At 39.8% G+C, this 27,728-nt stretch overlaps 2 protein-coding genes across 3 annotated transcripts in view; both read right to left on the bottom strand.

The window, feature by feature from the left end:
* Nucleotides 1-3,915, bottom strand: part of cep89 (centrosomal protein 89) — a 56,067-nt gene extending 52,152 nt beyond the window's left edge. The window contains exons 1-4 of the mRNA XM_061068712.1: nucleotides 3,702-3,915; nucleotides 3,023-3,129; nucleotides 1,906-2,052; nucleotides 1,091-1,328 (exon numbers count right to left, since the gene is read on the bottom strand). Coding sequence (XP_060924695.1) covers nucleotides 1,091-1,328; nucleotides 1,906-2,052; nucleotides 3,023-3,129; nucleotides 3,702-3,740 — 531 coding nt within the window. The 5' untranslated portion in view covers nucleotides 3,741-3,915. The remainder of the gene's footprint in view (nucleotides 1-1,090; nucleotides 1,329-1,905; nucleotides 2,053-3,022; nucleotides 3,130-3,701) is intronic.
* A 1,608-nt stretch (nucleotides 3,916-5,523) lies between these two features.
* Nucleotides 5,524-27,728, bottom strand: part of rhpn2 (rhophilin, Rho GTPase binding protein 2) — a 30,473-nt gene continuing 8,268 nt past the window's right edge. Inside the window, exons 3-15 of one of the 2 annotated variants that reach the window (XM_061068129.1) lie at nucleotides 25,414-25,542; nucleotides 19,960-20,035; nucleotides 19,381-19,458; nucleotides 18,729-18,853; nucleotides 18,123-18,289; nucleotides 15,856-16,043; nucleotides 15,514-15,670; nucleotides 13,353-13,472; nucleotides 12,966-13,160; nucleotides 12,092-12,168; nucleotides 10,000-10,146; nucleotides 8,731-8,886; nucleotides 5,524-7,753 (exon numbers count right to left, since the gene is read on the bottom strand). In XM_061068129.1, coding sequence (XP_060924112.1) covers nucleotides 7,487-7,753; nucleotides 8,731-8,886; nucleotides 10,000-10,146; nucleotides 12,092-12,168; nucleotides 12,966-13,160; nucleotides 13,353-13,472; nucleotides 15,514-15,670; nucleotides 15,856-16,043; nucleotides 18,123-18,289; nucleotides 18,729-18,853; nucleotides 19,381-19,458; nucleotides 19,960-20,035; nucleotides 25,414-25,542 — 1,882 coding nt within the window. In that variant the 3' untranslated portion in view covers nucleotides 5,524-7,486. The remainder of the gene's footprint in view (nucleotides 7,754-8,730; nucleotides 8,887-9,999; nucleotides 10,147-12,091; nucleotides 12,169-12,965; nucleotides 13,161-13,352; nucleotides 13,473-15,513; nucleotides 15,671-15,855; nucleotides 16,044-18,122; nucleotides 18,290-18,728; nucleotides 18,854-19,380; nucleotides 19,459-19,959; nucleotides 20,036-25,413; nucleotides 25,543-27,728) is intronic. The other variant, XM_061068130.1, reaches the window with a different exon arrangement.

The following is a 27,728-nucleotide window of genomic DNA, read 5'->3' as shown; positions in this document are numbered from 1 at the left end:
CATCTCAGACACAGAGAGAAGTATATTTCAGATGTGTGGCTATACACTGAAGTCAGAGACTACTATGAGAAACAATTACAGGCAGCATGCAGGTTGGAACAAGACCGGAACCAAGCCTTAGGTGGGAGGCTCTGTAAAATGATTGCTGAATAGTAATTGGAGAAAGGTTAGCTAATAGTTTAATGACAAAAGCGTAAAATCGTCTATGACACAGAAATAGGAACGGCAGCCAAAAGTAAATCACAAGCAAAACTGAAGAAGTAAACGCTGACTATTGACTTCTATCTCAATACTGAAGGCTATGAGTTTGCAGTATTTAAACAACTGCATGCCTAATGATCGTAGGAATTTTCCGTCCATTGCAGTTTTTAAAAACAGATTGAATACTTTTTTATTCACAAGTGCCTTTAACGATACTATTTTACAAGGCCATCCCATCAATTACTTTATTACATTTTTCTTTTTCTCTTTGAAACATTTTCATGGGCTTTAATTTTATTACTTTTCTCCATCAACTTATTCTAAAATAAATTTACACTGGCTATTTGTATTTCTTTAACTCCTTTTATTCTACTCTAATGAATCCATAAGAATTCATAAAGTGTCCTTTCAAATTTTACATTGATTTCTTTTAATTTTGCCTCTTAGTTGTTGAATCTACCTCTTTGTATGAAATGTGCTTTATAAATAAGAAAACTGCCTCACTTTCCCTTAAAGTGACTAATCCATCACAACCCTGTCACAGTAACAGCAACATCTACATAGATCGCTTTCGACAGTTCAAGTTTATCTTGTGTACGACTGTGCCTCCCTGTGGGAAACACTGGTATCACAATTGGCTTTGTGAACCTCCAGTCTATCATGAAGATTTAACATGTGTCCAGTGCAATTCCTCTGCTGCTAGTCAATACTCCAGTTACAAGTTAACTATTTAGAATTTAAAAAAGCTCTTTGCCAGAAGACAGTTATTATTGGTGGAAATAATGTTTCTAGTCAGCTTCAGTAACAACATTTTTGCTACTTAGATTGCAGCAATAATCATTCTAGTCCAAAACTCACATGAAGACAAGATCTTTGAATAGAATACTACCTTTGGTTTTAGTGGCACAGCATAAACAGGTTCTGTGACTGAACAAGTGTCCCCTCTATCAAGTGTTTGGTAAATATGGTCTTCTCTGTCCTCTTCATCCTTCTCCTTCTCCTCCTCCTCCTCATCCTCTTCCTCATTGTCATCCTCATCCTCTTCCTTGTCTTCCAGCTCCCTGTCTGAGTGATCAGAGGAGGACAAGTGTCGCCTAACAGGCAAATCTGTCTCTGACCATCTGTCCCTGAGGAGGATAAGAAGATAATATCTCAAAAAGAATAATGGAGGAACATTAGCTCCAATCTAAATTTAATTTCACTTTTCTTGGAGGGAAAAACTAATAAAACCTTTTTAACGTCTTCTAAATGTACTTCTCACAGCAAAACTCATATTGAGGAAGCCATGAAAGACTGACATTGAATATGCAGGACCAAAGTTTCTGCTCTGGCACACCCGACCAACATATCAGATTTACGTGAAGCCTTCTTGTGTAGATAACATAATTTATATGCAAATCTTGTCAAATTTAATTGTGTCAGAATTATTTATATACATGTAGCACATTAAATGATGAGTCGATGTGCTTTCAAAGAATGACAAAGGGAGGCAACACAAGCATGGACAAAAACAGACGAAGTAGGCTACAATGTTTAAAATGTATTCTGTAGAAGAGAAAAACAGAGAAGATTCTTTAAAAACACATAGATAAAGTAAATGATGAAAGGCCTTCACAGAATCAAAATTGAGACTGAAGCTGAATTAAAAGCCAGATAAAAAAGTGTCTTGTGATAATACTAATATTATTTTCAGAGGAGGTTTACCTGGTGTAAATTGCTGTGCTAATGTGTGGTTCAGAAATTAAAGACTCTGAATGGTCACTCTCAGAGAAAGTCCTTGGTCCGGCAAGAGGGATGGCCCAGGGCTGTCCAGTGAGCGAAGAAGACAAGATGGCTGCAGCTAAAGCTGATCTGTGGATGAGAAGACACAATTCACATGAGGAGAGACAGTGAATTTGTGTAAATGGTAAATGCTCTGTAGTTTATAGTGGTTTTCTAGTCTTGAACTAAAAGAACCTTACAGTGTAGTTTTGCCATTCACTTATTCAAACAGACATTCATACAGTGTATCTGTGCAGAACTTTCTCTACCATCACTCATACATTACTTTTAATTTTACTTGACGCATTTATCCAGGGCGACTTACAATAAGTGCATTCAACCATGAGGGTACAAACCCAGAACAACAAGAATCAAGTAAGCACAATTTGCTTCAAAAAAGCCAAACTACAAAGTGCCACATGTGAGTACCATATAAGTGTAACTCTTTTTTTTTTTTTTTCTTAGCCAAGTTGTAGTCAGAAGAGATGTGTCTTTAGTCTGCGGCAGAGGATGAGTAGACTTTCTGCTGTCCTGATGTCAATGGGGGGCTCGTTCAACCATTTAGGAGCCAGGACGGCACACAGTCATGATTTGGTTGAGTGGTTAGGAGTGTAAGATTTGAACATGTCCTGGATGTAGACCGGACCCGATCCTTGGGTAGGGCGGAAGTAATCCGTGCTGTGGCACAGCCATCATGAAAAATTTGGGGTTCAGTGTCTTGCCCAAGGACACTTCAGCCAACTGCCTATATATATTGTCTATCATGTGTATCATAAAAGCACAAGAAATGTGACTTGCCATATTACAAATTTAAATTGTTTATGTTTTCTAATCTTGATACTTCCGTTAGATGAGTTAAAAACCTTGTTTCACATTCAACATGTGGTATAGTGTGATTGACCCAACAACACAAATGTACCCCTCATCTACCCTCTATTTTTAAAGGTTCAGTGTGTAAGATGTGATGCATGCAGGAGATTATAAAAATACAGGTCTTACAGAAAACAATGAGACGCAAAAGAACAAAACAGGGGTTAAGCTAGTGAGGAGCGTTAGGTACCTGGGTCTCTCAGGTGAGGGGTCTGGACTGCGGGGGGGTGGGGTACGAGGCACAGCAGGTTTAGGAGCAATAGAGGCAGCAGGGATCAAACCAGGGGCTATATGCTTCTACACAACACACATGTAGAGATTAGGTGAAGGAGAGGGTTAGAGTAACATGGACATACTGTCACACTAACACACACAGAGTGTTGGTTCTATGGCAATGATTGAGGAGGGAAGCTATTGATAATATTAATAATAATGACAATGTTAAATGGAGCTTTACAAGGAACAGACAATGAGAATAAACACTGAAACTGAGGAAAAGCTAAATAAGAAGATAACAGAGTCAGAGGTCTGATCTGGTCTGATCTGAACAATATGCTCCACATTGACATGTTTGTCAGCCTGAGGATTTATTCTGCTGGAAACACTCTGTGTATCAGATATTCATGTTCACTTTAACTGATTCAGCAACTGACAGCAGATAAACACTGGGCAATACATCACTGTTAATCATTACTGTTTTAATATGGGTGAACAAAACTAATCCCATACACAAGATGTCAACACACGTTAGCTTGAATGTTGAGTCTGCTCGGTTCATGTTATCTCCACCAGAAGTATAAACACTGAGCCTGTTAGCTAACTAGACACAGGAAAAGCTGCATGTATTCCCTGAACGACTCCGAACTTACAAACGCCTTGTCTTTGTCCCTCTGAAGTTTCTTCAACATGGTGTCAAACAGGTCTTGGACGTTTCCTTCAGCTGAGTGACTGTCCCAGGTCGGAGGGAGACCAGTTCACCGCGTGGTCCTTCAGTGTGGAAGCGTCAGGAAAGCCTCTGTGATGTTTCTCATGGTCTCTCCTGCTGGGACTCGCGATGTGAAGTTTCAGGAGCAGCTGGACTCAACAGGCTGCTGTGTTGACACGGTGACGGTATCCAGACGCTGCACAAGCTGGAGACACGTCCAAACAACACGAGCGTTGATTGGATGAGAGCGAAGCAGGAAGCCAATCAGGGACTGACTTAATTCACCTAGCAACCGTGCCCTTAACAACAGGCGGAGCGACCAACAGGCGGCGGTATCGTTCCATACAAATACACTTTCTACACATATATTCATATTATTTTATTTAATGTTCCCCCCGCTTCAACTGTTGGTAAACTGCTGCTTCTTTTTGCTTTGCTATGTTATATGTTATATGTTATATGTTATATGTTATATGTTATATGTTATATGTTTATGTTATATGTTATATGTTATGTTATTTTTATTTTGTAAAGCCCTTGCCTGCCAGGTCAAAAGATTACAGGTCCCACTTACTACGTACTTACTACATATATATTCATATTTTTTTGTTTTAATCTAATATTCCCCACTCCACCCGGTAAACATCTGCTTCATTTTAATATTTTTCTGCCTCATTTTAATATTTTAATATGTTATACGTTATATGTTATATGTTATATGTTATATGGTATGTCAATTCTTTTTTTTAAATTTTTGTAAAGCCCGTCTACTGTGTAGATGCTGCCTGCATAGATGCTGCCTGCCATGTCCCAAGAATTTCACTGATCCAATGACGCTGTCATTGGTGCATGTGACAATAAACTTTGATTTGATTTGATTTAATGATAAACTCTTTCTTTCTTTCATTCCTTCTTCAATAAATAAAACGTGATATTTATACCGCTATGTGGACTATACAGTAAAATAAGTATGATATGTAATATATCAAGTACACACTACACACATTACATTGTGGACCATTCAAATATTTATCTTGTTTTTTCAATAAGATTTAAACTATTTTAAATAACTAAACAAATCTGACAAATTAATTGTATTAAAGATCCAGATTTAACAATTCTTCAACATCTCCACATTTATCACAGTAGATCTTTGGAATGTTGGTTTTATGTATAAATATTTTGACGTAACAAATCTGTGTAGTTAAACACACTTATTCTGTGCAGGCGATTGAGAAAATATACTCCTTAAAAAAGGGTTTCCCCTTTTGGCTGTAAATCATCTGAAAAAACCTGTGTGTGTTTTATCAAGTGCTGTCATTTGCCCTGAGGAATGGTTGAAATAAGAATCCTGTAACCGAAAGCCAACAGATATGATTCTTGCAATATTCAATTGTCCTGCAAAAATAAAACTCAACACCACAGAGACTTTACCCCTTGGAGGATTCATCTCCAGCTAAACCCCACACAGGTACCGGGCATTGTAGAAAGTCTGATGCTATGAATGGTATGGATGAAGAAAGGCCTGCTGGGTAAAATTTGTATCACATGGTGTTTCTCTTCTGCTTCTATGGTAGTGGATTAGGATGCCATGTGAGCTCAGAGCTGACTTTAAACAGTAACAAACCCCTGAGTGTTGACTTAGTGAGTGACGGCTCGCTGAGGCCTGTGGTCAAACTTCATTCCAGTCATTCCCAACCTGCTCGACAGTTTCAGCCAATGAGCTGCATAGAGCCGCTCGCATATTAAAAGCAAACCCAAGAAACTTATTTTGCCCCCATTTTATTGACGTTTCAGTTTACACACATAACACAAAGACTTACCAACAACGCATTTACACCACAGTTGCTATGAGTACAGATAAGAAGCAAAGGCAATCTGAAACCTCAGAAGAGCAGGAAGCATAACCATCTGCAAATACACCAAGGGCGTTTAAGATCACCGTGCACTGTGAAATGAGAGCAAAGATATGTTTAAAACATCTTACCTCTGTTAGCTGTTTACTTGGCACTTACTAATAAGAATCATTTACTGCACATTCTTGATATTATGACACTTTCTTCATGATTTAGTATTAATGGCACTTCAGACACCATTAAAAGGTAAACAGATTGTTACATCTTCTCAGTGTTACTGTCTAAAAACATTTACATTTTAAAATATCTTTACAAAGACAACATGTATCAGTATATACGTTCACCAAAGGATTAAGCGAGGCTAGTAAAATATATTCCTCAAAGACACCAACCAAGAAATCCAACGTGCAAAAATTCACAACTTGACCATTCATAAACTACTTCTGAAACCTACATCATACAGGTAAATATATATTTTTGTGTGTACTTTTTTTCGTTACATAAATAATTTGATTATCAAATGTGTATAAGAATCTACTTTGTAGATAAAGCCATAGTCCAACACTGCAAAGTGTCAGGTGAATGTCGGATGTGACAAGGATTAAGACGGGTAGAGACAAATAGAAACCTGACTGCGGGCTTTGATCGAAGTCACTGTTGGGTGACCAGCTGTCTGGGTTCAATGCAGGAATTTCATCAGTCTGCCCACATTCTTCCCTTCAGGAGGTAAATAACCTTTTTACTGCATGACGATTCACATTACTACTGACTGACAGCTTGTGCTCGTCTTACCGATGGACAAACTACCAGACAGGGGCAGCACTGATGAGGTTAAGAATAGTCAGGTAAAGGTATAAACAGGCAAAATGGGGATGTGAAGGCATTTTGGTTTGTGGCATGACTGGTACATTAAGCAGAAATGCCAACATTTCCATTTCCAACAAGTCCCAGGCAACAAAAATCCTCAAAGGCTGTCTCACAAATACAAAAGTGACATTAATATGGAATCAAAGTATGTATATATACATTTTTTAGCAGCTTATAAAATATTGCATTCATCAATTCTCCACAGACAAAACAAAAAACTGTACGGCAAATTCTGTTTCCCTCAATCACTGTTTAACATACTATAACAAGGTTACATTTATTTATCTATTGAGAAAATATATGTATTTTTCCCCCCAAAAAATGATTAGTGTCCACTGATTGCAACAAATATTGTGGCAATGACCAACGCCTTTGCATGTACAGTATGAAACATTGTATTAAGGATACACACAGGACGTGACTGCTCAGTGCCCAGCTACATCTGTACACAATGGCACTAAAAAGGGATAAGCCACATTTAAATCACTCCCCTGCAGTCGAGTAGAGAGAACGACTCTGGGTGTGTTCTTGCAACTTTTGTTTTCGTCCTTCAATTCGTCTGGAGCGTTTCTTCCAGAAAACACAGTGAGATGAGAGGTTCACTTAGAAACCTGTCTAAGAGCTGTATAGATATAGCCTGGAATTCTATATTTTTTCCCACGGTGCATTTGTACTGTGCTGTACGCAGACTGGCATGGTACACAATGATTTTCCATTATGTTTTAGTTTACAGTCCAGTTTACTTCAGGTACTGTACTGGTGAGGTCATCAGTATGGGCACAGCCACTTTCCAAGGTAGCTGGCAGTAATGTCACATTGTTGACACACAAGGACAGCGAGCTCTACACAGACTGCTGCTCAATGTTCCAGTGAAAACACCAAAGGGCACTGACACTGGACCATCGCAGGTCCAGTATGCGTACAGCACAGCACTATATGCAGCCATGCACGGCTCAGTATGGATACTGCACAATGTCTGCAGACGATCAAAAGGTCTGCGGCTGGTTCAGTACAGGACGCTGTCGTTGTTGTAGGAGCTGGAGCTGGGGAAGGTGGGACAGGGTTTGTTCCAGGGCAGCGTGCCAGAGTTGTCTGATGTGGGGAGGCTGAGCGTGCTGGCGCTCTTTAGCCTGTTCTTCAGACCCCAGCTGAGGAAGGACGACTTCTTGGTCACTTTGCGGGTTTTGGAGTTCTTGTCTTCGTCGTCGTAGGCCAGACAAATCATGGAGTAGGTCTTGGGCAGGTTTCCAGAGAAGGTGGCACTCTTGGTAGGCTTGATGGAGAGATAGAGAGAGAGACAATTAATGGTTTATTTAGTAATCTTTCTTATTATTATCATTATCATCATTATTACCAGTTCACTCTCTTTTTCACTCTCCCTGCCTCTTCTAATCAGCTCACTGTCCATTGTTTATGGTAATCCAATCAGATTTTGCCATGATCACAATCAGACAATCATGTCTTTGCTGTCCTGTGAACCCCCCTTCCCCCCTGTCACCATTAGTCACCATGTCCGGGGCACTGGTCGAGCTTAGCAGAGTCATCTCATCTCATCTCATCAGATCCTCAACATTCTCTTGATCCCATAAACCATCATCTGTGTCTAGACCCTAGCAGGGGGTCCTATACTATGGAGCCACGCCCTCTTTCAGCCTTGATGGCATCGCACAGGGTCTAAGCATCACTTTTATTTCTTATTGTCAAGTCAATACATATTATTCTTTCTTCAGATAAAGTCTCTCCTGATTGAACTATTATTACCTGCTATCATTGCTGCTGTTATCAGTATTAACATTAATTATATCTATAAATATACCCGTTATTATTGTCATTAAAAACAACCAAGGACAGTGCATAAATACAACAACTCTTCCGGGTCTCTCTATCTCTCTTTTTCCTCTTCATCTCCCTCTCTTATCCCACTTCTCCTCTCTCCTCCATTTCTCTTCTCTCATCCAAACCAGTGTTTGTCGCTGTTTTAAAACTTGATAATACATACACAGAATCATATCAATAAACTAGTTTTAATGCTCTCTGTTTAATTCCATCCATGTAGGTCACATCCAAAGGTCTATTTCTCATGAGAAACCGTATGGACTACTAAGTAAGTCAGGAAACACTACCTTCAAGAAGAAACCTGACACTGTGTCAAGTCATCTGATACTAACACCAAATTTGCCATCACACTGTTTGAGAGATGACTTTTCTATTTTCTCTCAGTGAGTAGGAAGAAAATAAGGCGTGGCCTACCACGGCAGGATTGCTGTCCATCATGCTGACCACTTGGATGTCGATCCCCTCCTCGTCCACGTCCTTCAGCAACCGCATCACATCACTCACACTGAACCATTTGCAGTCAGTCTCGCCCACGGCAATAATGTAGTCACCTTCTTTGAGCCCATCGGCCTGAGAAAGACATTGAGGTAGAAGAGGCATAGAGAGAGGAGGGTTAAAGTCAGGAGTCCTGATGTTGTGGCAGCGCAGAGTAAATGTTTACAGTGGAAGGTTTGTTTGAAAGACTGGTTCACCTACTTTCCTTCAACACCCTGGCGGTGGAGGGGATCAGCAGAGAAAACACTGAGGTTTAGTCCCAAACAAAGAAGGGAATAAAAACTTCATAGAGTTTGTGTGTCAAGAGAACATTATTTCATAGCTGTGGGAAATCTGTCTTATCTACACCTCCTCAGCTATTTCAGTCCAAAAACCCAATCTGAGTTTGCTCGAAGGCGGATTGGCAACTCTAGAGAATCAGTTGGTTGTAAAATAAATCCTGTTGAATGCAGCATTAAACGTTATAAAGAGTCTGACCTAGTTAAGCTTATGCAATACGACTTGACTGTTTCTCTGTATAGGCTGTGGGGCGTAATAAGAGTCTGCTCATTGTCAGCACCTCTTAATGAGCAGTCAGACTGGGTTAATACTCTCTGATTCTTAATTCAATTAGTTGCCAGAGTGGATGAAGGGGGGGGGGGGGGGGGGCGCTCCAAACACTTAAAAGGCCAAATCTTGGTTCGGCGACTGACTTTAATTAATCAACAGTTCTCTAACCAAATAGGATTGTATCATTTTAACTTATTTCATATTCACTATGCAAACATGCTTTACATTTAAAGCTGTTAAATTCCACTCACTGCTGGTTCATGCTGGTGCACAGAGTTCAGATTTAACAACTTTTGCATCTGGCTTTTGTTTAAGTTTGGCAGTGGAGAGTACTGAGCTGGGCCCCTGCTCCAAAAAAACCCTGTTTGTTAACAGCTTGGACGTAAAGAAAACTGTGTTGAATGAGTTCATAAGTTAATGAAGATGAGAATAAATCATAGTTAAACTATAAAGTGGCTAAAAGACAATTAAACTGCATCAGAGAACTTTGATAATATATTTAATGATGATTTCAAGTCTCAGCAAGAGAGCATGATGTTTATACCTTACTGACATTAACTGAAACTAAAAGATGAATACATTATAGAAAACGTAATCTTGCCCTGTTCTGTGAAAGATAAGGAGGTTAGGTTTACTTACAGCAGCTGGGCATAGCGGGTCCAACGAAACCACCTGGACTGGGGATTCTCCTTTCAGGGTGAAACCCAGGTCTCTGTCTTCTGGGCGGAGTCGTAATGTCCGTGGAGCCGTCCACCGCTGCTTGGCGGAGAAGACGGACAGAGGGCCCTGAGACGACAGAGTAAGGAGATGCACTGTTTAATATTGGTACTGGTTTGACATTTTGGTGAAGGCTCCATAATAATACCTGTATAAATGTGTACATTTCAGCCCCACTTAACAGGTGGTTCAGGAAAGTCACATGACCATGCACCATATTTAAATGACCACTCTCACACAACAGATCCTCTTGGTTTATAAGTTTCTATGTTTAGTGAACAAGTCATTTTTCTGTTTTATTACTCACAGGCACATTCACAGTTTCTTTGGAGAGAAAAAAAGAGGCCTCAGTGTACCAAGTGACTCATATAAAAACATTCCCAACATACTTTATGTTTGACATGTTGAGTTGTAGATACACAGAACCTGCAGTATTGTATAAAATAATAGACGTCAAAGAATTGGTCAAACAGTAAAAAATACTGAAAAGTATCTTCTTTTCTAATCAAAGGAGATTGGGGTTTGTCTATATTGGTTAGTTATTTAGCAGCATTACTCATAAAGCATAGAACTGAAATGTTGTAATGTTGTATGGCATAACCCCAGGAAGAACCTGTTGAATTTCTGATCCAGATTTTTTTGTCTTTCTTTAACATCTGAAAATGGGGTGTAAAAATGTTTCTTGATTTCTTCAGGAATCTTGTGTGAACCTTGAGTTTATGAAATTTCTTATGAATTTAAATCGAGTGGATTCAAATGTGGTTTCATAAGGCTGTAGGCTTTATTCAGACATTGTATAGTAACAAATAGTGCTTGAAACCTGTAACTACCAATGTGGAGCTGAAATAGTAATGGTGACTGTTGGGCCTTTGCAGAGGTATGTGCTCTACTGAGTGCAATTCTAGATTAAAATGGTTTGAAAACATGCTTTTTCAAGACAAATATTTGTACTTTTAAGATGACTTAATTGAGTCATCTATTTATTTTCTAAAGTATAATACTGACTAATAACATCTCCACTAAACGGAACTGATCACAAACATATCCTACGTTCCCATTTAGACTGCTGAAGCCAACTGTTGCCTTGCATTAATACCCTTATCTGCTGGGAAAATCTCGGCTCCAGTAAAGCCTGACAAACAGCATTGCCTCTCCTACCACTTAAATTATCACCATAGCAGTTGTATGGAGAGATAGTGCAGGATTTATCTGTTCAGTCTCGCAGTGCCCGGCAGATCCCAAGGGATTACTGTCTTGCTGCTGAGACTGTTAATGAAGAGCAAGGTACCAGAGGGGGAGTTATTCAGAGATTCTTACACCTGCTACCTGGGAACAAGCTCTGTTCCTTAACCTCCATAACAGCTATCTGCTTAGAAACCTGTTTGTGTTAAGATTGAAGCCTATTTTTATTGTTATACTCGTGTCAAAAAGAGGTTAAATTGCAAGTATGCAAGTTTAGTTTACAAGGATGCAGACAGAAGATTCCACATCCATTGAAAGAATATGCCAGTGCCCCCTCACAGCCACCACCATAATATATGTCCAGTATAATAATATGATCCCAAATAAACATTTTAGTATGAGTCATCCCAAAAGAGATCAAACCCCAAGCTTTGGGGATATTTAAGAAACTGTCTTAAGATAAATTAAAATAAGCAGGAAGGACTTTATGACAGATTTTTAGTTTGAAACTTTAGCTCCTGCCATCTGCCTCTAAATAGATATCCCAATAACCTGAATAGAGTTCAAGCCAGTATCCATGGTTAGTGTTAGTTTTGCATTTATTGCCCTGGGTGGAAGCCCAGGAGGCTTTAGGAAGAAGAGGGGAACAAACGTGCCAAAGCTTCCTCGACTATCACCATTGGTTGGTTCTACTCAGAAATAACAACAAATTGACTCTAGGTGTTAAAAACATGTGAATACTTTGATTTCAGATCTTTTACTGAATAAACCAACCAACATGTACAAACAGAAAACAGCATTGTGAGTGGAAGAAGATTAGTAACCCACATACCAGCCTCTGGAAAAAGTCAGTGACTTTCACCTTTGTGGTTGCGGGAACCTCCATTTCTGCTTTGTGCTCTGTCTTAGCTAAGGAGAGAAGGGGGGAGAAAACAAAGCTGTCATTCTACAGTGTCTACTTTCACAACCACATTTTAAACAGTAGCTCGGCAGAGAGGCGGGCAGGGAGTTGACAGTGTAAACATTACATCATCTGTGTCTGGAGGCAAACGTCACTTATCACATCTGATTGCAGCTGGTGTGGTTCACAATACAGCAGAGTTTTTATGAGCTGTTTCCTCGGCGACGGAGCTCACACATCAACAACGCGACATTAGTGTCATTTGTTTGTTGTGGTGACTTTAAGGTGACTGCTCAGTTTCTATGTCGATCCCAGAGTGAATAGTCGTCACTCAAATAAAGTTAACAATCATCCTGAAGCTATTTTCACATCTCATATTTACTTTCATGATGTTTATATTGATTGTGGTGCTGCTCTCTCTTTAATCCCATAATACCAGTGGTGGGATGTACATTTACTTCATTACTGTACTTATGTTGCTTTTTTGGATCTGCAGTTTACTAAGTAGATTTATTTTGAGGTGATTTTCCCATTTATGTCACTACACATCCTCAACTATTTTGTTTACAATGCATTACATAACATTGTATATTCATTTAGTTTCATTTTTAAAAGTAATCAATAACGACAGGGGAATTGGTCCATTGATCCAAGCAGTGCCGGCAGCTAACATTAGAGCTTGCCTCCTTTAATGAGAGTAAGGGTCAAACATAAGCTCATTCAAAGAATACATTTAGTCTATTTATTTGTACTTTTACTTAGGTAAAATATTTCAGTACGTCCCCCACCGCAGCTCAACACTCACAGATGATGTCGGGTGCCTCCGTGTAGTCTGCAAATTCTTCCTCGTTGTCATTTTCGCTGAACTTTTTGAGCGAGCGCTGGTGACTGGCTTTTAAAATGTCCTCCAGGTTATCTAGCTTGGTCAAGTGGTGGCACAAACTATAAATCCTCAGAGCCTCTTCGTGACCCAGGATTGCGCGTCTGATGTGTGCTTTGCCTACAGAGAGGGAGGAAAATGTATTTATAAGATGGATGAGGGGAGGGATAAAGGGGAGAGAAGAAGAGAATGAGGAGGAGAGCCACGAGGTCGGACTGAGATGAAGAGGTAGAGTCAGGTCAGGTGTCAAAGCAACTCTTTCTGCTGTGTTCTACTGTTTACATTAGCTGTCCTCTGGGTGTTCACTCTTACCAATGCGCTCACGCTCTTCTTTGTTCTTCAGGATGTCCAGAGGAGAGCGTCCTTCGGGAAGGCGATCATAGACCTGAGACAAGGTCTTCTCCTGCTGGTCCTCATCATCATTAGGCCCCACTGCACATACAAACAACACCATGAATTAATCATATATTATATATGACAAATATCACAAAATATTATATATTTATCCATTCATCCATACATTATCTATACCACTTATCTTTTGAGTTGCAACGGTGATGGAGCCAATGAGAAATATATATATTTTTACCTCCACCAAATTTAACTGAAGTTTGTCTCTTCGAGTCTAAAAACTCATGCATACGCAGAAGTATACGCTCTGCTGAGGGCCATTCTTGTTTCAGAGAATCATCTACCATGCAGGACACTTTCTGAAACAAACAGCTAACACTACACTCACACAATGCGACATATGAAAGGAAACTGTTAACAGATAAGTCAGTAAACACAATGCATAATTCGATACAGTCAAGTGCACTGAAATACAAAATAATATATTTATCAGAGAGAACAATCTATCTATCTACCACTGATATTGATGACTCGGTCCTGAGTTGAACTTAACTGCCTTCACATCCTGGCTCATCACATTGAATGGTAAAATCTGAAGCAGCAGATCTTTCTGGAAGCCTGACGAGTATGTTTCACAGAGACCGTATGAAGCATTTATTTAGCAGTGTGTTTGTGGTTGACCCGTTAACTGAAGTGTCCTTTATTCTGTCCCAATTTCTGGGCCTAGTCCCAGTTTATAGTTCTGTGGTAATTGCTCTATTCTCCTCAGGCACACAGGAATCTGTTAATGAGCTGCCAAACTCAAAGCTGCTCCGCTCCACTGTTCCCCTATTCAGTCCCGTCCCATTCACAGTCCCGAGGAGAACTAGGACCATCCACGGTAAAGCTGATGACTATCTACTGTATTCTGTTTTAGGTTTAATCTCTCATAAATTTGAATGGTGAATATGTAATAAGAAAAACATGAATCCAACAACAATGCTAATGATGATACATATGCAGAAGTAAATGTTTATTTTATGAACTATTGGATGGAAATAACCCCTAAAATCTAGTGCTTTTAAAAGATTAGTTGTGAAGTGGATTGTTATCCCCAAAAAAAGGAGAAGCCATTAAGAAATGAAACAATATGATAAATGATTAGCAACAAATGCCACCACAGTTATTACTGCAGAGTTTTTGTTAGCTCTAAAAGCATCCTTAACATCCTCCCTCACTCAGGCTCTGGCTCTCACACTACCTCTATCTGCCATTTGATCATGTAGACAACCTTACGATGCTCCACACACTGTTATTCTCCAGCAGTCTACAGTACTTACACTTCACTCAGTCCAACTGTCTCTTATTTCTTTAAAGCTCTCTTGGCCTCTCTCTCTAAGCAGCATTCTTGGAAACACAGCCTCTCTTAACCGTGGGGTGTGTGTCCCTTAAATAGCTGTTATGTAATAGCATTGTGGCCGGCTGTGGCTCAGACCAGCCATTTAACATGACCAACGTGGTGTCCTACAACAGCAGTTTAAGAGATGGATCCGGTTTTACAAGGCATTCAAGATCAGGCAGATGGAGTCTTGTGTTTTTACACCTTGTAAACCAACAGTGGCACTGATATCAAAGAGAAAGTCTATTAAATGTTATGGCAGGTGTTCAGATGGAGAGGAGGAAAAGGTGGACTACATTCACTAAATCTTTGCAGACACTAAGTCCACCTGTAAACATAAACTCACAGAGCTAAACAGTGTGGTTCCAATGGTAAAAATCTGATTATCAGCCATGATATTTAAACCATCTTTTATATACTCTAGCTACTGCGAAGATGGTAGTTGATTGTTTAGCGTTTACAGTGTGTGAAGAGCCCACCGCTCTACTTGTTCTTACTGTATATATTGTTGTTTTATGTCCGATTGTTTTTTTATGTCCAATGCACCAACCACACCAAGGCAATTTCCTGTATGTGTAAATATACTTGGCAAATTAAAGAATTCTAATTCAGATTCTGATATAACATCTAGTTCAAAGTTCACACTATATGCAAACTATTATGCATTGTCCTGCTAAAACAGTGGTGCTCATCACTATGTGATGAGTATAAGATTTTTTATTTCTCCATGTACAGTTTACTTACGCTGGTGGTCGAGAAGGGCTGAGGCTACAAAGTAGTGTGCCATGGAGCGGTAGTGGTTGGTTTTGACTTGCGACATGGTGGACCAGAACAATGGGACATTGTCTTTGATTGGCGTCTGGATCATGGACTGATGGACTTGGTCGTAAATTTCCGAGACCTGGCAGGAAAGGGAAGACAGAGTTACTGAGAGGACAATAATAGCACTGATGTGAATAAAATCACTGGTGGAGATGAAGGATCTGGAGGTGGTGGCATTATAACTTTACATTTGAGTACATCCTACTGATGTAAAACAAATGTCTTTTAAGATGTGAGGAGTGTGTGGCCTGTGCTGGTATATACCTTTGCAGACTCCTGGGCCATTTTCATCAAGGAGGAGAACTGGTTTCGAATCCCAGGCAGTGCAGTCTTCTCAAACAGACACTCCTGAGCCTGAGCAAGCATCATGCGGATCAACATACTGAGCATGGCTGGACTCATGTCGTAGCTGGGGGTGTGGGTGAAGGTCTCCTTCAGTTGGTTCAGGATACCTGGAGGAGAATGAGTCCTCAGTACAACTCAAAAGAAAGATTCCCACTCCGCAATAATGATAGTTAACACTCATTTAATACATTTGGGATGTTCTGAGACATATGGGAGATTGTATTCATGCTTTCTGTTTTGGCAAAAATAATTAAACGGAGAGTGGATCCCAACTAACAACTTAATTTTGTGAATTCGTAGTGAATCTTTTCGAAATACTCAATAATCCATTCAAGAACGCATATAGTTTACCGGATCACAAAAAAACAAATTGTGGGGATATTTACATATTTTTCCTTACAATTTTAGAAAATGTATCTTAAACACACCAACTTCGAGTGGAGACTGCTTTTCAACCAAGGTGGTACTATTTAATATTTGTCAGCCTATTTATTGCAACGCTATTGCAAAGTTATTTTATTACCTTACATTTTGACAATCTTGATTCCTCTGATTGTTTTAATCCAACATTTAAAAATGGCTTTTATTACGAGTAAAATGAGTATTAATATGACCCTATGTTATTGTTTTGTTCTCCTCTTTTCCTGTCTCTATAATTTAACTCAATATGATTGTAAATGACATCCCTCAATATTTAATAATAATAATAATGGTTAATAATGATAATGATGGGTGTAATCTACGGCAGTAATGTCATCTTCACCATTAATATTGAAGATTGTAAATAGTTTGTCCAGCCTGAAGGACCCTTTAACTTCTTAAGTCCACACCAGAGGTAACAAGCGATTATGTGTAGTAAAACAGAAACTGAAAACAAATATAAGCAGTTTCGGTAGCTTACACATAAACATGCATTACATAAAGTACAAAATAGCCTTGAGTTGATGAACAATATAACTATGATACATGTTTTGAGAAGGTTCCACACAGAAGTTATGTGATTCCATATGTCAGATCATCTCCACATTTCCCCCTCTGAAGGTCTGCTGCATTTACTACAGTATTCAGTCAGGGAGAAAAGCTCACTGCCAGCAGTGGGATCAATGTCAGTTTGTTTCTTTAGAATTTAGCCAAAACACAAACCCTCTTCAATTAGTTTTTCATTTTTAATGGGAGCAATAAGACCATGAGCATTCCAGCTGAGGGAGCCTCCCTCTTATTTTACGGATTAAAAAGCTGGCAGCAGAGACCTGAAGACAACTTAATAACAGAGCACTGACTCCATAGTCTTCATCTGAGACTCTGAGATATCTGACTGGCCCCTCCCATCCGCTTTTGTTTCACTGGCTGAAGGGCACTGCGGCAGCCCTTCAAAAGCTAGCGTCCATTCCTGTCACCTACTGCCTCTTCACTCCAGTAACAATGCTCCTCATCCTGTTTCACTAAGTACAAGCCTAAATTACAACTATCAAAGCAATACAACCAAACCCCCTGCTCATTCAAAGCTGTAATTATAATGCCATACTCCTCGTACGAGCCAAAGTCATAATTCTATGAAGACTCGTCTGAGCTTCCTGAACTCTCTGAGAGCTGGGGAAGCAGCTTGTATGATTGGTACTTTCTGGAGCGCAGCCACATGACAAGAAGCCAGAGAAGCATCAAATGGATTCATTCTCCGTCACGTAGCCAAAGTCAGAGGGTGGAGGCTTATATAGTTTTTCAAAATAAGGCTGTGTTTGCACTCATACTCATTCACAGAACACTGTGTGCTTTTTTTGGATGTTAAGGTGAATCCAGAATGTTTCCAAGGGAAAGGAACCCTTCTTGTTCGGATAAAAAAGGGTCACCTGGGGATGTTCAGCTAATTTGCATGCCAAACCTTTAAAAGAACAAAACAATTGAGATGACAGGTTGACACTACTGTTTATTATCTGTCTTATTTTGCTTCCTCTCTATTTTATAATCACTCATCATGTGCTCCTTCTGAACAGTTTCTGTCAAAGCCATTTTTTCCCAGTTTTTCTTGTGTGTATAACTGACAGCAGATTTTGAATGGGGTCACAGATACAACTGGCTAGATAAAAGAAATTTGGAAAATAAAGTATAAAGTTTGAATGTCTGACAAAAGCACTTCAAACCGAGGAATAATCACTTTCGCCCAGTTTACCACACCCATCTTTTCCTACCTGCAGCTTTCTGGAAGGAAGAGATGGCCTCCGCCAGGCCGACTATTGTCTGTCTGTCACTGCGGGTTCCGATCTGAGAGTAGAGGGCGGCCATGTTGAAGAGGATGCTGGCCTTCTCCAGTGACAGGTTCTGTTGGCACACTGGCACTCCTGTGAATGAGTCATACCTGAGGGAAAGAGGAGGAAGATGTCACTGACTCATCAAAACCAGCCCAAAATGTTTTACACAAAATAAATCAAGTCAGGGGAAGGTAACGATGTAGAGGATACACCTAGTAATAGAGTATATGACATTTGGAATGAATATGTTAGCCAGGAGATAAGCAGGTAAATAGGGGAAAGAAACATTTTGAAACGTTATATTCAGTAACAATATATATTCTTCTATCCTCCATATTTAAAGGTAGTGATGGTTTAAAGCTGTGGCTCATCATCTCACTCTTATCCATCTCTGCTGAATGAAGTGAATTCAGCAAGGGCAGATTAAACCCCAAACATGTAATGGCTCATGTCAACTACATTAAATTACAGCTTAATTTATAATGCTATTTGCATTTCCTGCTGAAGTACATTCTATATAACAAATGTTATAGTTATATATGGTACCAGGTGAAGAAGATGCCGGTCGGGCGGTTTGGGGAGAAGAATCTGCTCTCCATCAGAGGAAGATGGCCGAAGTATTTTGCAAACAGGTCCACTCCAGCTGCGTTTCGACTTGGTGTTCGGCAAGCCTACGACATGAAAGAAAACAGATCAGATACAGTTCTCGATAAATGGCTCCAATAAGTCACAGTTGAGTTCACCAATATCACAAAAAAGGTTATTTGAAAACTTTTCACAATTTCCCCTAGCTGTCTGAAGAGTTTCACTTTTAGTCATGCGACTTTAAGATTTGCGTTTCTGAAAACTGTGCCAATTAAAAAAAAAATACACAGCAATGAAGCAGCACACTGCTGCAAATTCAGCAAGGTCTGCGAACGATCCAGAGAAAAATGATTTCAGCTGTTTCCGTGAACTACAAAATACCATTATCAGATTATTATCTCAATAATTTAGAAAATAAAAACAATCTTTTTGTTTTGGTGATTATACTGCAAACATTTAATTGCTTGATTTATGAAACTCTTTAAATACCCCGGAAGAAATGATCAATCTAAAATGCTTTGTTTTATTTGTCTCTAAAGAAACTAAAGATCACTAGAGCAAAGCAACAAATCAGAAACATATACTGTCAGATGGGGGTGTGAGTGTTTACTACCTGTCGCAGGTCCATCAGATCCGCGATCTCATTTTCAAAACTGTTGCCATCCTCACTGTAGTGCTCCAAGATAAAGTCCTGTCAACAACAGAATAAAATCATCATCTCAATAAAACTTTTCTGTACTTTGCACAGAAATCAAAGCGGCTGGTGAGAACCATCACCTGCTCAAAGATTATCACATCAGAACAACTCTCACGATGTCTGTCAACAAACCACAGGCTGCTGAACATCATAACTACTTTCTTTTTACTTTTTGTCCCTACTGACAAACAAAACACTTGAAAGGCACTTTGTAAATTCAAGCTATTATTATTATTATTATTATTATAAAAATATCTACAGTTGAATCCATGTTGAAAATGACTATATCCTTGTGTGTGTGTGTGTGTGTGTGTGTGTGTGTGTGTGTGCGTGTGCGTGTGCGTGTGTGTGTGTAGAGAGGCGTGGGTGTGAATGCAACTGTAAAGCGCTAAGTCGAGCCGTTAAGACTGGAAAAGCAGCTTTATAAATACAGTCACTTTTACATTGTGCTGTTGTAAGGAGGGAATGGTGAAACTGCGGTGGTTTCTTCTGTACCTTGAATGGAGTAGAAAAGTCAACTTCTTTTGTCTCCTTCAGTCCCAGAGCAATGAGGGGGATGTTAGCAGTTTCCCTGCACACAAAAAGAAACAGAGAAGTCATGACCAATCATTTCATTGTAATCATTATGCATATGAGGTAAATACTCTTGAAGTTTGCCTCCAGACGTGTTGACAGTGAGGACAACAACACAGTAAACACGTTACAGCAGGGCCTCACGGTAAAAAGTTCAATGCTGTGCTTTTTTGATTCCTTGACAATTAAGCAAGGCTCATTCTGTAAACATCGACCATGAGTCTACAGATACATAAAGAGGTTAATGGTGAAGAAAAGCAGTTTCTGAGGTGCGGCACATGCTATCAATAACCGAAACTCCCTTTGACCATAGACCAAGCCTGGTTATGGATATCATGCTGATGACAGTAATATTAGTTCATAATCATGTGTACATTACTGGGATCAGCCTGGTCACATCAGCCACAGCTTTGTGGCTTTAGAAAGTTTATGTTTTCATTGAATCTTAATTGTGGTTTCATGGTAAGTCTGGATTAGACAGATGGTGCTGTTCGAGCAAGGCACTGCACACACTGCAGGGGTCAGGATTTAAAGGCGAATGAGGCCCCCCCCACACGTACCGTCTTGTAAAGCTGCACAGCTTTACAAACAGGCTTTTTACCCTCATTTATTGAAACTCACCAAACAGTTAACATAAGGTGCCATAAAACACCATGTTAACCCTCTGTTTTGATCTCAGTAACAGTGATAACATTTGTCATGCTGCAGTTACCTGGAGGTCCAATCTGCCGACAGATAGAAAGCAGGTTCAGCTTGTTATCAGAGCTGAGGAAATATAAACTGACAGGTACCTGCTGCTGATCAGAGTCTACTAACCGAGAGAGAAGAATAACGAGGCGTCGCTAAATGCATTGCTCTTTATAAAAACATACCCGGGTTGCTTCAAGACATTTAAGTTATTATAAAACCATGAAGGCAGCACTATTTCTCTGCACAAGACATCAACAACAGAAGCTCCAGAAACCAAACTGCTCACACTCATTCATCACTTGTTGATAAGGCAGCATTCCTCTGGCACACTGGCTCTGTGATTCACAGAAAACCTCATTCATCAGTAACACTGACCGAGCACGGTGGAGGCTGCAGCGTGATCCATTAGTGCCTGTAGATGAGATCACAGCTCTTTTCTCTGGCTTGGACTAAGGGAGAGGGTGGGAGGAGGGGGTGAGGATATCTGTTCTGTAGGGAATCTGAAATGTTATAAGCTGCCTAAGAAGTTCACCCACCCCCACCCCCTCCTCCTCCACCACCGTTTGAAGTGCTAGTGTTCAGGACATGGAACAGGCGATCACCCAGTGCAGCCCCAGCTCTGGTTTACAGTGAGAATCTTGTACAACTTCTGATGTTTAATGAATATCAAAATGTGCAAAGTCACAATCTTAAAATTAAAGCCCCATGAACAAATATACTTGAGATTTCAAGTATATAGTCATAATAGTTTGAAATTCTTTATAAGGACTTATTCCTTGAGATGTATTATCTAGGAGATCATCAAGTATGAAAAAAAGGTTTTACGAGAATAGTCACATTTTTATGAGAAAATAGTCATAGATTTTAAGGACTGAAGTCATTAAGTTGTAATGTTTTAAAGTAATATTTCCAGAAAAAGTCATACATTTGATTTCTTAATATTGCATTATTAATAGTATCAGGAAACCTAGAGAACCCACATACTTCTGTTTTGTAGTGGTCGGATTTAAAAGTATAATTTGTTATCTCTGTGTTCTCTTCAAATTTGGTAGTTTATCAAGAAACAGTGAGATTGGTTCAAGATTTAGGTCCAGAAGGAGTCAAATTTAATACTCTGTTGTACAATCTAACCATTTATCATAGACAAGTAATTGTTTTTTGTTACAAACAACCAGTTGTTCACAGAAGCAGAGGACCTCTCTAAAGTAATCTCATATTCTAGTGCCAATGACTCTATCCACTCTATCTCAGTTATAAAGTGAATGAATCCGCCTGTGGTGCTGATATCTTAATCTGACTGTTTTCATTTGTCATCACTTCTGGATGCTGATCCAGAGGAGGTTCAGGTTGTTGTCCAGGTCAAGAACAGTACAACCAGGTACTGAACAAACATTTACTACTTCACAATTCACAGAAGAAACAACAGTTTGGTATCAAGAGTGTCACAGACTGAATATTATGATATGATTAATGCACATCATTAAAAAAAATGTATTTCTGTATTTGTTTTGTCAATTGATCAGATAGAACTCAGCCAGATTAGCTGCTGTTTTTTCATTTGGTGCTGAGAGTAGTTCACCCACTTCACATACGGCATGTGTACTGCACCAGTCACATTTACTGTACGTGCTCTCTGTGTTGCAATACCTCATGCCAAAACCAGCTAAATCTGGTCTGAGTGAGAAATACCTATTGAAGGACACTATTCAATGGATGACTGACCCGGTGGGAAAAGCCTTGAAAGGCGAGCTGAGGTTTTTGTTTCTGCAGCTAAGACTGAGGCTGTGTTTCAGGCTGAGAGGAGGAGGCTAAGTCTCCATTGTGGCCGTGCAGCGTCATCCCTGAGACAATTGCTCAGAAATAACATGGGAGAACTTTCTCTACATATCTGATATTCCCACGTACATGCTACCTGTGCACCTGTATGTATGGCCTTTTGTATATCTGGTAGTGTGAATGTGGTGACATGAAACCATTGGACTCGGCACACGTTTAGTTTTCTTTTAAACAGACACAAGGGTGAATAGGTGATGGGAGTTTCTCACCCTGTTTGTTTTCCATGCACAGAGCAGGCTGAATGTTCCCACACTCGAGTCCCCATGGTCCCATGTGACAGGGGACATTTAGGCCAAGAGATTGTACAGAGACGCAGCTGTTTGATGATGTTGCTACGATGTTCATTATTAGTAAACTAATTGTTTTTTTCTTAGTGGCTGATATCTAAAGCTATTATGCCTCCACACCGGCGACAGGCAGTGGCCGAACGCCTTATGCTTTTCAGTTGTCTGTCTGAAACAGTATCTTAAAAACACTTTGAGGCTTTATCTTCACATCTGGTAAATGTACATTTTGGACACAAAACACATTTTGTTCACATTATATTGTGAAGGTGATATGTCAAGAACACAAACATCACATCCGGCACAAACATCCACTTGGTTTCAAGGATGACCTCAGTAGCATTGGGGGTTAAAGGCCAAGGTCACTGTGACCTTAAAACACGTTTTTTGCCTTGTGAACGCTTTATCTGAGTAGTGCCCTGAGATGATCCTTCCAAATAGGCTACATACATCCACTTGGACTACCATATTAACTGATTAGATGTAGGTGGTCAAAGTCACAGTGGTTTCACAAAACATGACATCTCAAGACTGCTTGAAGGATATTCCTTTAAATTTTGAATTATAGGGTGGTTAAAGGTCACAGCAACCTCATACCAGACTGGAAATGTATACAGGCTGAACCTGCACTGGTTGGTGAAGGCATGCAACCACAGTGCAGTATTTCTTGTTTTATAAAAGATAAGAGATGGAGGAGGATATTTCTTGTTGCTTTAAGCTGGACACTAAATGCCTTCACATCAAACAAACTGTACGTTCCTGTCTGTAAGGACATCAGTTCAGTCCCAGAGTGAAACACAAAATGCATCCAGGAAAATCTTTACTCCAGGAGGCAGAGGAGGCAAACAAACTAATCTGGTCTTTTTCCACCAATACGAGTAGGCATTTTTGGTTTTATAAGGTGATCAGCAGAACTGGTACTGGAACGCATTACAAAACAGTGTCTCATATTTTTACATGCAAACAGTCTGATCAGCAGCAGGTTGATACTAAACACCTAATCATGTAGGATTTCTATCAATGACCCTCAGAACCATCACCATAGTTACCAGCACACAACACTGCAACCTTCACAAATCTACACAACCCCCCATATCTGCCCCATCGTTTTACTGCTCTGTTGTTATTTGTTGCCATTGGTAACGTGGCATCTACTACAGAAGACTGTTTATGTTTGTAGGTGTATAGTAGTGTATATATGTATCATGTGTATTGGTACCTCCTGGATGTGGAGTACACAGGCACATGCGTGCGTGCATGCGTGTGTGTGTGTGTGTGTGTGTGCGTGTGTGTGTCCAGGCAGATGGCTTACAGAGGCCTCAAGTGTTCTTGATAAAAAGAGCCAGCTGGAGGCAGGCGTACTTCAATCAAGCAGAACAACCATTTCAGTGTATTTTCAGTAATTTACCAAAAAATATACAAAGCTTTTTATCTTCAATACATTACACGAAGGAAATATAAAATTGGCCTTAATTTCTTCTTTGTTTACATATCAAATTGAGCCCATTCCACTCAAGTCTTCAGAGTGCTGTCCATGGTTACGTAGTATGTACTTAAACCTATGTGGTTATTTTGTCCTGATGTGTTTTCTTGAGGAAGTAGGAGTTATCTACAGCATACATAGGACATTTTATCAATGTCTTTATTTCCATATTCCAGTTATCAAGTCCTTTGTGTTTAACTTGACACATGACATAAACACGTGTCAACCACACCCCATAAACTTGAAAACAGAAAACACCAGCACCTATCACCGTCACTCACACACCTCAACACACCCGGTCATCAGGCTGAAGATTTTATAGTTAATGTTTTTCATGAAATCAAAACTGAAATGTCTCTATTATTGATCACTTTTGTAGTTTATATTTAAGTTTGAATGATTTACTTAACTGGTGTTATTTTTTCATATTGGCTATTTCAGAGGTCTGTTAAGCAAAGAAAAAAGCTCTGTAATTCAACTGGATACAAAGTATTACAGCAACAAAACAGACACTGTGCTTTTACTTTAAAGACAAATCGCCAAAGGGGGAAGGGACTCTGTGAAACATTTTGCCGTGCTCAGCACCTACAACACCTGTGACTGTCTGTGTCAGTTCGATAAATTAAAAAAAATATATAAATCAAAGTGATCTAGCTGCGATTTTGACCAGAATTTGTCCCTGTTGTCCATGGACTAAATGCACTTGTCGCTACTTCATTCAATTTCCAAACAGTTTAATATTGACCATAACACAAATCCAAATCAAGACCAAACTCAACACTGCACTTTGCATGACCACAAAGAATACAGATGCAAAGTATAAAGATGATTAGCCGAGCAGTTAGTAAATATTTGACTTAGTTGAACAATAACAATCCATTTAGTGGCACCAAGTCCTCTTGAACTTTAGACCATATTTAACTTCTTCAGTGTTCTCCATCTGTCCTTGAGGTTGACGTTTAAAGACAAACGATTTTGGAATTATCAACTAGATGATCATTTGAAAAAGAGCCAGTGTCTTGTATAGGAGGAGTATAAACAGTAGAATTAGATCGAAGAAGAAAGAGTCATGTTTATACTCACTGGGTGCTCTGGTAGACCTCCACTGAGCTGTTCAGTTCTTCTAGCTGTCCCATCAGTAGCTGCAGGTTGGCGTTCACATAGCTCATCTCCAACAAAACCATCTCTTTAACCTTGTTATTAGATGTGGCCCTGCTCACAAGATAGGTGGGAGAGATAGGGATGGAGAGAAAGAGAAAGAAAAAGAAAAAAGGTCAGAACATGTTTCACTTAAAGAGATGGCAGAAAAAAAGAAGTATCAGCCTTGTTATTATCCACTCTGAGCCAACCCAGCTTTCCTGCCTCTGATTATTAAAACAAGTGGTATTCTGGACCACAGACCTGCGTCACTGTTCCCTGCTGTGCACTCAGATCTACAGCTGCATTGTAGCTCAACAGCTCATTCCCACGGTAAAAATAATTCTGCACAATTTCTGAAACGAATACATTTTTGTGTTAAGGTGAAGATAAACATGGTGCTAAATCTGTCCCTGTGTGTATGTGTGTGTGTGTGTGTGTGTGTGTGTGTGTGTGTGTGTGTGTGTGTGTGTGTGTGTGTGTGTGTGTGTGTGTGTGTGTGTGTGTGTGTGTGTGTTGTGTGTGGGTGTGCGTGTGTGTGTGTGCATACAGAGTATCTATAAGGAAACCCAGATAAGGGATTACGATTCACTGCACAGCAGAGATAAGGCTGTCATGACACTCTGGGGGGGGATCCTTTGAAATGCAGAATTTATGATACAATATCACTTGCTGAGAAGACAACCTGTAATTCACGTGGATACATGGTAACACACACCGCTCGGGGTGTGACTATATCCTTATCGCTGGTTTACAGTCAAACCCTACATCTATTATCTGTCAGTCATAACTAATGGGACCCACATGTAAACACACCCCTGTGAGCTCACAGGCCCTGGCTGACTGTTGTCACCTGATTGCTCTCTCTCTCCCTCTACCCTGTAATTACAGAGGATGTTGTTTTTTACGAGGTGAAATGTGAAGAAGCGCCAGCAGCTTTTTGCTGAAGTTTATGGAAAACAAGGGTTTAGTCATTATTAGACTATTATTAAAGCCATCATAGCTGTTCAAGATCTGCATACTGTGGTGGAACCTGTGATGAATATATTAAGAATCACTGGATAAAGTATTGGTTGAACCAGATGTGTTTATTTCAACACGGAACCCAAAAATTGGACTTTGGGGGGGCGTTCCTGATGAAACTGCACCCTTCCCAGTTCAAAGGGTGCATACCATACCTAGTCTTTACAGAATGTTGCATTATGGGTTATCTGTAGCCTTTGTTGTTGCTGATGTTGCTGGGTGACATACAGTGTGTGAGTGTTTTTGAGTGCGTTTATAATGAGTCGTTCAGAGTATATCAGCCTGTGTTGGTTCGTCCAGTTTAACCTGCATGAGTGTGAAGGCTGATGTAACATGCTCTGCTGCCACTGAGGTTTATATGATCATGAGAAGTGAAACAGGGAGAAAATCGGTCAAACAACCACTAGGTCTGTCACAGATGATGAGCTTAAAAAAGTCCAAAAACTGTTAAATCTTGTCAGAGAGAGATTGACTCTTTGCGGTGACTCAGTCTGATGACTATAGTGTCTCCTGGAACAGGAGTTTGTTATCTACTGATGTCCAACAGGACAAGATGTGTGGTTTAGGTTTTAACAGTGAGACTGTGAGGGATGACTTCAGCACATAGCGTTCACTTTATCAGTGAGCATATTTGCTTCACTTTTTTTCTTGCCATTGCCAACAACCTGTTGAATATCATCCTGCAGTGCGTGGGAATAGGACTGTGAACCAGTAAGTGTGTTTTCACTCAAGATATAGCTATTCTTTTCAAAGTTTTTTATGTTTTGGTCAAGTAAATTCTTTATGGGGGAAAACATGGATCTTAGATCGGCTCTAACAATAGATATCACTGAGCTAATAAATGTTAACTTTAAGCTTCAACAGGTCAAGCACTGCTCGGCTTTCTTGCTCTGCTTTTCACTAAAAAGTGGAGTGTGTTAGCATTTCCCATATATCAGCTCTACAGTAGTTGGGTGGCCCTACCCAGAACGATAAAATCATTTGGTTTGAACTTTGATAAATTATATATTACTTATTTCACACTTTTTTAAAGGAAAGTGTGTGTGTTCTCAAAAATACTATCTCTGAGACTCTAAAACCCCTAAAAATGGTTAATGGAATAAATTGGTATCAATAAAGGCCTTGGTTGCTCTCTACCAACCTGAGAGGAGAAGAGAAGAGAAAAAAGAGAACTGGTCAGACCAGACTGACTCCACCTGTTGCTGATAGAGAGAAGAATGCAGAACCAGAGAGAAGAC

This window comes from Limanda limanda, chromosome 3 (genome assembly GCF_963576545.1).
Source record: "Limanda limanda chromosome 3, fLimLim1.1, whole genome shotgun sequence".
Taxonomy (NCBI): Eukaryota; Metazoa; Chordata; class Actinopteri; order Pleuronectiformes; family Pleuronectidae; genus Limanda; species Limanda limanda.
This window is presented reverse-complemented; position numbering and strand designations above follow the sequence as displayed.